This window comes from Embiotoca jacksoni, unplaced genomic scaffold (assembly GCF_022577435.1).
Source record: "Embiotoca jacksoni isolate LCO1_2020_lvr unplaced genomic scaffold, fEmbJac1.0.p SCAF_95, whole genome shotgun sequence".
Classification (NCBI taxonomy): Eukaryota; Metazoa; Chordata; class Actinopteri; family Embiotocidae; genus Embiotoca; species Embiotoca jacksoni.
The window spans coordinates 613,491-627,844 of NW_027185453.1; the positions used below are offsets into that span (position 1 = coordinate 613,491).

A 14,354-nucleotide genomic window follows, 5' to 3' on the forward strand; every position below is an offset into this window, starting at 1 on the left:
GGGAGACATAGGAATTAGAACCTATGTTAGTTTAACAAAATAGGGGGACGGACAATTTTTAAACTGCATTTAGGTGCATGAAATGAGTGTTATAGTTTGATGAAATAGGGGGACAGACAGACAGACAACCCGAAATGAGTGGTGTTCTTAATGAAATATAAGATCCAAAGGCTCTCTTCACCGTTACTCTCTCCAGAGACAAGTGTCTCTGCTTATTCACTTTCACAGGCTTTTCCCCCCTCTCATTACCTCTGTGCTGAGCCAAACAGCTCCCAGACCTTTTACAGCATATCACTATCCGACATGGTAAAAGGGAGTTCCTGCCCATGCTCTACTCAGAGCCCTAGCACAACCTGACAGTGCCGCCCTCAACCTCTCCAGGTTCAATTAGCAAGCCTACCTGCCATAGAGTGCGTTCACTCAAAGCTGAAAAGAGGCTTGAGAGGTTTCAAATGTGACTCTTCAGGCAGTCCCACTCTGAGGGATGCAGAGTAAGAATGCCGGGTCACCCAGCAACACTCGCAGCTAATGAGGGAAATAAATAAACAGAGGATAAAAGACACGAGTATGAGACAGAGAAAGGATTTGGCTAAGCAGGAACATGGCCACTCTTCAGCTCACATTGTACATGCTGATCTGTCACCCAACTGGCTGTGCAGCTTGCAGAGCAGCAGCAGGTATAAAAGCAGAACAGTGCACTTTAATACAGAGATTTATTGTGGCTGCACTCTCAGACTTTGATGTGGCTGCTCCTGATAGGAGAGTTCAAACGCCTGATATAGGAGGACGGACAACAGCCGCAGCCTCTGATGTTTCTGTCATTATATCTATATTCGTTGATGTTCTGTTTGATTGTTTGACAAGTGAAGCATCACTTTAAATGCCATATTCAGAAATAATATAGTATGTGTCTGTCAAGATTCTCAGTCATGCATGTCGTGGTCTATCTTAGACTTCTTAACCCCTTACAACTTAAAAAGCCTTTTGGATGAGGTGAGACATCTTCAAGAATCAGTCCATTTGCTTTAGGATATGACGTATATAATGTAGTATCACATATGAGGACACCTGATATTGTTGATCATATCAACAGGGTCATCTCTTTAAATTAAACAGTTAACAGATTCTCTGCGGTCTTGGATGGTATTAATACTGTATTTACACAAGTCCTGGCAGAACCAGATATTATCTGTAACCAGATTTAATGGACAGAATGAAAAACAGTCAGGGTGAAGCTATGGGGCTTTGCTGTGAGAGTTTGGTTGGGAACTAAAACCAATGGATGACTAATCTAAAGAAAAATAATTGGTAACTATTTTGATAATTTATTGTTATAAAGCAACAAAAGCTTAACACAAATCAATCAGTATTAAAAAATAACTGAGTTACACTTCAGTCTTTATTGATCAACAAAGGCCGGTACCTAAAGTCAATGTGTGATTCCCGAGTCAGGAGGGAAACTCCACCGACTCTCACCGGGGGCCAGGCTGCACTGGGGGAATCCCGAGGTCCTCCACAGCGAGCTGCAACAGAATCTGGTACTGGAGTAACCGGGCAGCTCTGACTGGTGGCTCCGACTGGTAGTTCTGCAGTACCTGGTAATCCCAGGTGGTCACCCATCCAAGTACTAAGCAGGCCCAACCCTGCTTAGCTTACACGATCAGCCGAGATTGGGAGCACTGACTGATCGCACAGACTAGAAGCGGGTACAGGGTACTGGGTACAGGGTACTGGAGCAGGAACCGGAACCGACGGGTAACGGACGGGTGACTGGCGGTGACTGGCAGTATAGACCGACACTAGATGACTGCAGGGGCAGGGTACATATAGTCCGGAGAGGTGATCAGGGAAATGAGCCACCTGCAAGTGGTGATTTGGGGAGAGTGGTTGCAGCTGCTGAGACCGGTGAGGGGTGTGGCCATGGATGGGAGATTACAGGAAACAGGGAGAGGAGGACACAGAACACATGGGAAAACAATAACAAACAGACAGGGGAATGACAGAAAACATGAGGAGAGGTGATTGGGGACAAAACAGAGGAGCAAACAGTCGGAGCAGACAGGAATCCTGACATTATGTGCAATTGGATGAGCCAGCAACATGGTGAATATGTCATACAATGCAAGTGAACTAGACTTATGACTGATTGATATACGTTTTGTCTATGTGCTAATAACAAAGAAATGGAATTGGATAGTCAGGGTGATCCCTGAATTTAGTTATTGACTTCTCAGATGGATCACTGTTTGTTTTCCTTTTTTTATGTATCGTTATATCAAATTCAATATCTTATACAGTCACTTTTAATCAATCAATTAAGAAAGTAAACTGACCTGTTCATTGATAATGAAAATAATTTTTCCTGCATTCTGGCTAAAAAATTTTTTTTATGGAGCTCTAATTCTAGTCTGCAGAATGAGCTCCATAAGCCAATTTTCCTGAGTTGAATTTTACATTTCCCATAATACAGCAATTGTCACTACCTGATAAACTCTCACATCTTTCAAACTGTCACTAACATTATATATTTGTGTGTGTGTGTGTGTGTGGGTGTGTAAGAAAATATAAAAGCACATGTGTGGCATTAAACTGCTGGCATACCATTAAACCCAAGCAAACTGACTTCTGTGTTCAGTGCAGACAGGCAGCAAGCCGACTGAAGGTGAAACAACCACAGAGCTACCTTGCCAACTGTAAAGCATATGGTCTTCTCCTTCTCCAATCTGCCACATTCAGTCACACCATGTGCACCACACACTTCTCCACCTAATTAATTTGGGTCCACTCTCTCTCTCTGGATGAAGCTTTGGATGTTCATTTTAGCTGCAGCAGCTTTTTCTCCCCTGCTTAAGATCAAAAAAGACTCAGTTGCCAATTACAGTGTCAAACCCCTTTAGAACAGGCAACTGTAATTAAGCCTGGCAAGAAAAATAATCGTACATATTTTATGACCTTTAAATGATTCATATACCTCTGAGATGCTGTGGAGCGGAGACCCACATGGTTCATTTAGTTGTTCAAACAGAATTCAAATGAAACACAGTATTCCTCACCTTGATGTACTTGGATTGAATAAATCTTAAATTCTATATTGACTGTGGTCAGCTAAAACCACCAATTTATCGTAATTAAAGCTGCTATATGTTGGATTTAAAATTGCATACTTAAGCGACTCCTACTGGTCGTAAAAGGTTCTGTGTAGTAGGGGTATGCCATATCATATCGTTCACGATAATACCAGTATAATTTGTATATGATAAAAAATATTGGGTAACGGCAATACTCTGATCTGTTGACATAATAACGTAATACCGCTATGAAGCGTGAGCACAGGTCATACGCTCGCAGCCTATCCAGAAAAAAGCATTGGCTAAAAGCCGCTGTATTCTACAGGTTTTCAGTGAAGTGTAAAAGTTTAATTGATGATCTCGTTATTTCTCCTCTCTTTCTCCTCTCTAGTCTCTGTGTGTTCATCACAGGGCAGCTCCACCCCCACTCCACACACACGAAGCTCCGCCCCCATAGCTCCCACACGGAGTTACACAAACACGTAGCTCCACAGACATGGAAAAGAGGAGAGGCTCAGGTGAATGATTAGACTTATTATGCAAGTGAAATAAGAAACCCAAAAATAATTTAGTAAGAAACGTAGACCCCAAACTTCAGAAAATCAGGCCTAAACATCGTTGAATGTGACAACAGTGGTGAATAAGTCATTCAGAACTTTTCTGCTGATCATGGTAGTTCTGGCAGAGCAGCAGCCCTCCTGCTGATACATCTGCACCGCTGCCTCCGCCTCTCCCCCCATTATTACTATTAGTTGTAGTAAGATTGTAGTCTACTCACTAAAGCAATTACCGAAATCACAGAATATGCCTTCATTGCTAAAATTAGGTCCAATGAGACAATTTTAAGCACTCAAGCATTTAGACAGTGCAGGTGGTAAACAAGCTAATAATGATTCATTGAGACTAATTACAATTTTATTTGGTCCAATTTTCAATAGTAATCCTGCACTGCATAGGAAAACCAGGAGAGTCAGTCTATATGCGGGCATGGATGTTCACAGTTCCCTGCTTGTCCTGTAAATTTCCCATTAGTTTCAGTTTTCTCTTCCAGTTATATTTTGATAAACTTTCTTTTTCAGCCTCTACAATCATCTGCCTAATATGTTTGTAACCTTACTGAACCGCAAAACAGCATCAGCAACAAGAACTGATGATCTGAACCACAAAAATAATCTGAAATTTAAAATAAACCATAATTTTCCTTTAATCTAAAACCTTTGTTCTCATTTGAATTGTTAAATAATTGGAATATTGACATTGTCTAGATATAAGCATCTGGCCCGACAGCAGGCTCTCTCGAGAACTGCTTTCATTGATTACGGCGCTGCTGAGAGACCGTTTTCCCCTGAGCTGGAACATCAAAGGCTGCTCTTATTCAGCTTAAATAAACTGAACCCACTACAGTATTCAGCAGTACTCTGCTGATGCCCTTTCACCCTGAGGGCAGGAATGATAGGCATGAAATTGGAAGAGTCTTCCTTTTGCAATTGAGTTGATGAAATTCTCCTTCCGCATGGGTTGGTTGAAACAGCTGCCTCAGGCCTCTTTATATTCTAAAAGCCCTGATAAACTCGCGTGGCGTTTTGAGATCAGCGACATATGTAATATTGACATAAAATGGTGGTCACTGGAAAAAACTGCTCAAGGAGAAAAAAAAAAAAAAAAATCTGTTATTTATTCCAATCACTGAATATCATTTATGATTTCACCCAAAAGATAATGGAGTTTTCTTGGCAGGACTACAAAAATAACTGCTAACTGTAATATTTCCCATTTAGATTGTCACTTCAAGAAAGTCTTTTGATGATTGTCAAAGCAAAGATTGAAAAGTAAAGTATCTTTCTGACATTGACTAACACATACATGGACTATCATGTCTTGTTGATAGCCTGTTACAGACTCACATTCTTGCTGTCCATTTTAAGTCCATTTTATACATACTGTTGCAGCATACAATCAACCTACAGTACCAGTCAAAAGTTTGGACACACCTTCTCATTCAATGTTTTTTCTTTATTTTTTTCTACATTGTAGAATAATATTGAAGATGTCCAAACTATGAAGGTTTCACATGGAATTATGTGTTAAACAAAAAAAGTGTTAAACAAACCAGAATATGTTTTATATTTTAGATTCTTCAAAGTAGCCACCTTTTGCTTTGATGACAGCTTTGCACACTCTTGGCATTCTTTCAATCAGCTTCATGAGGTCGTCACCTGGAATGGTTTTCCAACAGTCTTGAAGGAGTTCCCAGAGGTGCTGAACACTTGTTGGCTGCTTAGCCTTCACTCTGCGGTCCAACTCATCCCAGACCATCTCAATTGGGTTTAGGTCGGGTGATTGTGGAGGCCAGGTGATCTGACGCAGCACTCCATCACTCTCCTTCTTGGTCAAATAGCTTGGAGGTGTGTTTGGGGTCATTGTCCTGTTGAAATACATAATAAATAAATCTGAGGCTGGTAACTCTAATGAATTTATCCTCAGCAGCAGAGGTAACTCTTGATCTTCCTGTCCTGGGGTGGTCCTCATGAGAGCCAGTTTCATCATTGCGTTTGAATGTATCCTCAAGTGCAGTCGCGAAAACCATCAAAGTTCTTGAAATTGTCCGGATTGACTGACCTTCCTGTCTTAAAGTAATGATGGACTGTCGTTTCTCTTTACTTAGTTGAGTGGTTCTTGCCATAATATGGATTAGAACTGTAGTCGAATAGGCCTATTCACTGTACAGAACTGTGCACCAACCCTGCCTCTGCACAACACAACTGATGCTCTCAAACACATTAAGAAGGCAAGAAATTCCACAAATTAACTCTTGACAAGGCTCACCTGTTAACTCAAAACCATTCCAGGTGACGACCTCGTGAAGCTGATTGAAAGAATGCCAAGAGTGTGCAAAGCTGTTATCAAAGCAAAAGCTGGCTACTTTGAAGAATCTAAAATATAAAACATATTCTGGTTTGTTTAACACTTTTTTTATTTACCACATAATTCCATATGTGTTCCATCATAGTTTTGATCTCTTCAATATTAATCTGCAATGTAGAAAAAAAATTAAAATAAAGAAAAACCATTGAACGTGAAAAGGTGTGTCCAAACTTTTGACTGGTACTGTATGTAAACAATTTGAAAATCTGTTCCTATTTAAGCAATTATAAAAAAAAAACTGGAGCAAACAATTTTTCTGTTGAGAAAAAAGAATTAAAAACTCCCAGTTGTAAAATCCATTCTTCAACTCCATATGTATGAACCCAACTCAAGCAGCTCCGACCCTTATAGAAATGACTTTTGTCACTGCTAATTCCTCATTGTCCCATTATAGGTTTCTCAGTTTCTCTCCATACCTTAATCCTTCATTTTGTTTCACTCCTCTGCTCCCTTCTCACATTGAACATAATAGCATTTTTCATGCAGAAGCCCTGGATTTTGCCGGGTGCATTGGTGTCTCGGCAAACTACGGGTCAGATTTAAATTCTTTAAGTTTTTTGGATGATTTGAATTTGACTCTTGGGTTTACGCTTCACTTTAACAGTCCCTTTATGAAATGTGACTGTCAAAAATGTGAAAAAAGTGCCTATATGTTTCCTCCTTAAATTTGTTCATATTTTTGGCAAATTAATACCATTAAAAGTATTCCAAGTCAGCTGTTAGCAGCCTCTGTTTGTAATATAGCCGTGGATGTACTATCACTCAATTATGTTGACAGCGTACTGAAGAAAACTTTAAAATGTGATCATTCTCAGTCACATTCAGAAGTTCTGAAGTGTCTCTTTTTAAATAATTTTGTAATCTGATTTGAGGATGTTTATACAATTGCATAGTTGACAATAGGATAATGATATCCTTGGCAAGCGTAAATCACCAATCAAAAAATATACCTTCTGGAGGACGTTCAGCTGAGTTATGTCTCCAAGAACTTAATGTTTTAATAGCTGTTTACATTTTCTGAAGACAATGTGTCAACTCGGCTGTTTGTGCAAAATAAGATGAGCGCTTGATATCCTCAAGCAATCTGAAACAGCAGCACTACAAAACCTTGTGAAGCTTGAAATGTTAATGTTTCATCGGGAATATGTCACAGAGGTGTCGTTTCATCTCTTCATGGTAATTTCAGAGGCTGTCGTTTAATTTGTGCCTGTCATAATTTAGCCACAGTAACAAACACACGTTCATATGTATATGTATAGATTCAGCAATGTAACATCCACAGTGTTAGGAGTGCTCTCAGCATGGCAGACAATGTGGCTGCAGCTGTATAAAGTGTCCCAAAGTGCAGTGCATCATGGATACTTACAGTGACTTGGGTCAAATATAGACTGCAACATGAATGAAGCTTCATCAGTGTTGCTGCTGGGTGGATCAGATGGGTGTTAAGGGTGGCCCCTGGGCACCGCAGCCAGAGAAACAGATCTCCAGTCCCAGCCAGGCATAATCCCAGATGGGTCTCTTAGTCTCTCTCACACACACACACACACACACACACACACACACACACACACACACACACACACACACACACACACAGCTTCAGAGGATCTGCTAGACGGTCTGCGATGGAAAGGAAAAAAAAATAGTTTGTTAGCCATTAGCATGGAAATGAAATGCATATGCTCCAATACACACACACACACACACATAAACATTTCTATATAGTTAACACGTTCACTGAATGCAAAGGAGTCACAGCAGGGTCTCCGGCAGTGTACAATGTATTGACATAATTATTAATAATTCACATTTTTCTTGTCTCTGTGCGTTTGCATTCTGTCCTGGAAACAAACAGTCAGTTTGTTTGTGACTATTAACTGTAAATATGAGCACTGTTTTTGTACAATTTTATGCAATTAGACAATGATTAAAAAAAAGAAAAAATACAACCAAGTGAAACACAGCTGTTCACACAAGTATGCCTGACTGCTCATTGGACCTTGACTGAAGCAGTTTGTGGTCAGACCATTGGATTCAGAATGCAAATAGATCTCTCCACTGAAAATGTAAATAGTAAGGTTCATGTTTTTTCAGCTTGCATGTAGACTCCCTCTGCACTGTGGTCTGTCACTGCTAACTCTACTGCTGAACAGAAAGGGTTGAGAGGATTCTTTCAACACAATTTCTACTCAAGCTGAAAGCAGCACACCAGCAGCACACCAGCAGCGCAGCAGCACCACCACTTTCAATCGGTATCTACAAGGGATGGAACGGAGTTTTGGTACTTAGTACCAAATACCTGATATTTCGGGATTCTCTATACCAAATTTGATACCCAAAGTAGTCAATGAATCAGTTGAATGTATTTTCTATAATATTTTAACTTGTTACCAGTCCACTCAAACACATTAAAACGCATTGAAATTTTGGTAACCTGATGTCAGAGACTGTTGGATAATTATGCAAACCACCTACACAGAAGTTTGTTTTTGCTCAAAGGGACAGAAGCGTCCTTAGATTTTCCACAGAAGATTATTACAGCTATAGATATTTCTGTTGAATTTAATTTGTTGGATTGATTGAAAAGCTTGTTTTCCTTGTAGTTGTGCTCAAGTACTTAACCTTTACTTGTAGGCACTGTTTTTAAAGAGTATATAAATACTTTACTTCTCCAAATAATTTTTATTTTTTTGGTCCAAACAGGTAACAATTTACATTGGATATACTTAATTTTTCACATGACGGCTAGTGGGAGGTAGGATTATAAAAGTTTGGATAAAGTTGTTTGAGTCACCAGGGTAGCATTTGTATCTCACTTTTGCATAAAAGAAAATATGTTGTTAGTTTTTCTTACATTTTTAACGAGATCACTTGAGGACACCCAGCTGATTCCACCTCCTATTACTGATTTTTACGTTTCAGTTAAAACGTTTTTTGTACTTCTAAGTGTTGAATGGTTGCTGGATTACTGGATTGTGTTTGTACTGTTAATTGAGTGTCAACATGAATTAGGGAAGAGAGTGTGTCTGTTCTTGTCCATGTGCTGCATTGCATGCAGCATTTGTGTGTTGTGTACGCAGCTTCTCTGCTATATGTGAAAACAAATGGATATATTTAGGTTTTGCCTTAACTGCAGTTTTTTGGTCTCCAGCTGTTGGAGCGCTATAAAGTGAAAATGTGTTTTTCTGTTATCACATCTGAATAATGTAGCGTGAACACTGCCTCTTTATAGCAGCGTATACAGTAATGTTCAAGGCCAGGCAGTCCAGAATGGTACCATAATGTGTCGCCCTGTACGCTGTTAAATATAAATGAGTAGTGAAGTGGCTTTCTTTGTGAATAACATTAAGTCCAGCAGTGAAAAGCTGCTGCAGACTTCAGTGGACTAAGACATTTGGGTTATTCAGGTGTTCACAGGGATTTGCATTGCAAGGGATTTCAGCCACGCAATCTGTCAAACACCCATATAAGAGTGGCGAGCCAGACTTTATTGGTAACTTGCCAGTTCCTGTGGTAGCCAGAGATACATATGTTTAGTCTAATCTAAAATGATCATTTGCAAAACTGTCAGCCACATTTAGTGTTCTCATGTGGAAAGCCAAAAAAGACAATAGTAACATTTTTTATTTTTGAACCTTTCCCACTCCGGAGGTCCTTGTACAATGACCGGGCCGTAACTGTTGTTCCACAGAAACTGATGCCAATTTTAGAAGTTTGCCAAGTGTAGCACAAGAACCAGTTTAGTACTATGACTAAGTTAGTATCGCATTGTTATTCTTCATTTGCATAAGATTTGGTCGAGATGCAGCTTGGGAATTTTTGGACCGGATTCAATAACATGCTTGTTAGTGACTCGTTTTATTTTCTACAGTTTGAATTAGACAGAAGTAACTCTTTGGTTGAGGTATTCACTTCTCAATTTGGTGATGGAGACACGAAAACCTATTGCACTTTACATTTTTGTCAAGTACCCATGAAGCCCAGGGTTGTAAATTGGTTGTAAACAGTTGTGAAGCTTTTGCTGATTGAATTTTGGAATACAATTTTTTTATTATTTTGTATTTACGCTTGAAGCTCCAGCTAATTAAACATAGTTATTTTTGTTGCTTGCAAACCCATTACTATGTGATGTTAATTTGCATAGTGCTTGACTCTAAGCATGACAATTGACAATTCATTTTCACACAAATAATTGCAATTAATGATTTGTCTTTCTTTTTCTCTTCATTTTAACTATAGTATAGGACTAATCATAGTTTAATAATTAAACATACACCCTATGACGTATTTATAACACTTATGGCTGTGCAACTAAATCCATGATGTTAATGTCAATATGCTGTAGATGCAGTTTGTTTAGTATTAGAAGTTAAACACTTGAAGATAAGTACTAATTCTCCTCTCATCTGCCATTAAGCCACAGCAGAAGGGAGTGCAATGAAATAAGATCATCAAAAGAGTGCCCGCCATACAGATTTTATACTGATGAATAAAAACGATTCTACTGATTATGCAAAATGATTGCAGTCAGCTCAAATACTTGTGATCACACAATTATGTAATAATTATGACAGGCCTAGCCAGAGCCTGTTGGCAAAGGTAACACCTGTGCAGCCACTTGTCATTGTTCAGATAATCCAGCCCAAAAATGTTAACTTCAATCACCATTGAACATAGGAACCACTTTACGGTCTAAGTTAGAAGCACATGCTTTTGACGACATTCATGCCCTTCAAAGTGCATTTCAGTTGACTATAAAACAAAGCCTTCTTTGCCAATGTGTTGTGCAGCTTTAAAATGATGGCAAACATGAAATGTCAACTTTCTGTCATGGATCTTTATAAAACTGTAACAATATCAGCTCCTATGAACTCCCCTAATTTGTTTAGTTTGGAAAACAAAAGTAATGCTTAATGAGGTGGTTGGAAGGTTGGTGGCAATAACTCTCGCACACACTCTTACCATCACTGTTTGCCAAGAGGTTGTCTTGCTTTCTGCATTCGGAGGGCCAAGCCCTCCAGTTATTATGACAACGATGGATCCCTGCCATCAGTGTGCGCTGCCCATTGTGAAGATAAGCTCTCCATAATCTGGATGGGGGCATTTAGCCATTTGGAATGCCTGCAGAATGACAGATTTGCAGTGGTTAAATATAGGCTAGGCTAGATATTTGAATCCTAATGATGATGCTTGAGGTGTATTTCGTATTGGGCATTAAAATGATAATGTGGCATCCATTAACCAACTGCCATTAAGTTTAATTAATAAGTCATTTCATTCATGCAGTTCTTATATTAAGGCAAATGCCACTCAAGCAATAATTGCATTTGGTAAAAAAAATTATCCTCAGACATGCAGTAAGGAAGTGGAAGGAGAAAGACACAAGCATGCAACAAGTTCTGACATTTAAGGTCTTTTGCTCTGCTATCTCTGTGTTTTGTAGTTGGTGCTGCCAGAGTACTCCATCCATGGGCTGTTCTGCATCATGTTCCTGTGTGCCCAGGAGTGGCTGACTGTGGGCCTCAACATCCCCCTGCTCTTCTACAACACGTGGAGGTAACTATCCAATCCATCCACTTTGTGTTTGTGTGAGTAGGTACTCAATGTGTGCCTTCGCTTTGTGTACGGACAATTGCTAGCTGTTTCCAAAAAAGTTGGGACACTGTGTGAAAGGTAAATCAAAACAAAATGGGAAGATTTGCAAATCATGTAAGCCGATATTTAATTGTAAATAGGCCAAAGACAACACATCAAATGTGTTCGCAGACCCAAACTCACTGAGTAAACATAGGTCTGGCTCCATAGGTAATACATTTCAGTTGTTGCATCCTACTGGGCGTAGACTTTGGTATAATTTTGAAAACACTGGAGCAGCCTTTTTCCAATTGACATTGACCACCAAATTTCCCGAAACTCTTAATACCACTCCAACTACATATCTAAAAAAAAAAACACTTGACTTCAACATCATCGCATTTAGCCGCACTGGTCAATGATTCATTCTTTAGTTGCTCTGGAAACCTTAATGCTAAATGAGTTTCAAGACCATAATCACAAAGAACAAAACTGAAGCTGTGAGTAATAGCCTGGTGGAACCAGGATAGTCTAGTACATTCCCACCTTAAAAAAAAAAAAAAAAAAACAAGGCAGAATCATCAAATTTCTTACAATGTCAACTAAAATCTTAACGAAAGTCAAATTTATGGCAGAGCTCTTGTGTTGGATTGCATTACACAGGTTTTGCTAATAAATTGCTGGGTGATATATTTTTTACTATAAAAAGAGCCTTAATCAGGTTGGCACTGTATTTTAGACAAAAGTTACTCAGACTGGAGCAAAGATAGTATGGCTATTTTCTACTGTGGATTAATACACATTTAGTGCAGCACGATGGTGTGTTTTATTGAATTAAAATAATTTGCAGTGTGTTTATGATAATGAAGGAGCATGTCATCTATTGCAACGGTGTGGATACAAACATTAGTTGTTAAAAGGAACATTATATTTTTGGTTTTGGTGGTTCGTCATGGTAATTTGTTTACAATAAGAACATTCAAAATATTGACAGCTTTACCATTCAGGAGCACAGCAGAGAACGTGAAGTCAGGGAAACCTTTGGTTTCTTTTCAAAGCTTGTAAGTATTAGAGTCTTCAACTGACCTTACTTCAGACCCTGATGCATTTCTGAGGACATACACATCCAGTTCTCTAAAGGAAATGTATGGCTAAAGCAATTCTTAGTGTTTGAACAGTTCTCAAGTCTCTGCAAGGCAGTGTCTCAAAAATGGGTCACCGGTTAGTGATCTTCAGATTTCTTTTTCTGCTCATTCTTTGTCTGTTGTCATCTTTGCTGCTGTTCCTCCCTGCTGGTCGCCGGGTTAGATGTGGACTGCTGGCCGCCTGATTGGTTTAAGCTCATGTGCTCAGCTGGTTGAAGATAAAGACGAAGAGGAGATGCAAGGAGAGAAAAACATCTTGCTCTCTCATTAACTGGAAACTGTGCCAGATACCCACCGGCTAAAGATGCTGCAGCTGAGAGATGAGAGAACAAGAAAGAGAGAGAGTGTGTAACACAGAGAAAAAGGCGGGTGGAAATTGAAGGACAGCGTAGCAGGAGGCAGGATAGACAGCAACTGAGTGATGGGTAAGAGATCCAATATTGACAAGGTGACTCAGAGGAGAGTGAGAGAGGGCGGGTCACTGGCTGTACATGTGTGTGTGTGTGCATGCACACCTTCTCAGTGTCCAAGTAACGCACATGCCACCGTGCGCCATCAGGGTTTTGGGAGAATTATTGTATTTGAAAATTGTCACAACTGTCTCTTACCCATAGAGCCAAATGGTGGTCAATTGCCAAACAGTTGAGGGCTGCTACTGACTGATTTTCGATTTTTTTTTTTTTTTTCAAAATTTTACAGACATAAGGGATTGAGGTACAATAAATCACTTCACAGTTGATTGCTGCAAACTGTGTCAAAACTCATAATAATACTATTTTTAAGCTTACATGTCAGAAAAAAATCTACTTCAAACCAAAAACTGGGGGCTCTGTTTTCATCTGCCGAGGCGCAGCGCAGGGGTGCTTAATGTGCAAGTAGGTGTGGCAAACGTGTTTGGTATTTTGGTGAGCATAAGTGCAGGCACAACTAAAGGTAAAGTAAGAGGAATAGATAATGAGAAGGTGTGTCACAGCCCTCATTCTCTTTAAGCCACTGTGGCGCAGCATATTGTCAGTTTCTAATGGCTGAAGAAGGAGCAGACCAGAACTGCCAGTCACATTTTACACACAGAAACTGATATAATAGTCTGGGAGGTTGAAGTTCAAAATCATCAAATTCATGGCACTAAAAGTCAGCCTCCATTGGCTGATGATGTTAGATTGGCTTGGGAAGAGATACAGTACCAGGGGACGAGGCATTCATATTAATAATATGAATGCCTCGTCCCCTGGTATTATGAGAACTGTTGCCCAGTGTAGGAAGTGGTTTTATTTGGGTGAACTGACCCTTTAGTTAGATAGTTGACAGAGGTGACTGTCAGGCAACAAGACAGTGCAAGCTTCCAGTTGCAACAATTCCTGTTCTTGCAGAATTCGCAGAGTTGACCACCCCTTGATCTCTAGCTGTTGTCTCGTGCATTTATTGAAGCTTGGGGCACATCTGAAGAACAGCTGAAACAGTCTTTATGTGTATGTATGCTTTAGCGATTGGAGTTACTTGAGCTGTTCTATTTTAGGTTCCCAGCATGGTTATACATTTTGCTTGAAAAGTATGGGGTCTCCGAAGCTTGTATTAGATTTTGCAGAGGCGTACAGGCCAAGCCTGGTTTGTTGAGAAAATGTTTTTGCCAGATTACAATCTC

At 39.6% G+C, this 14,354-nt stretch overlaps 1 protein-coding gene across 1 annotated transcript in view; it reads left to right on the top strand.

The window, feature by feature from the left end:
- The window catches only part of cnih3 (cornichon family AMPA receptor auxiliary protein 3), an 83,881-nt gene that overhangs the window by 54,576 nt on the left and 14,951 nt on the right, over positions 1-14,354 (top strand). Inside the window, 1 exon segment of the mRNA XM_069142009.1 lies at positions 11,437-11,549. Within this exon segment, the coding sequence (XP_068998110.1) occupies positions 11,437-11,549 (113 nt within the window).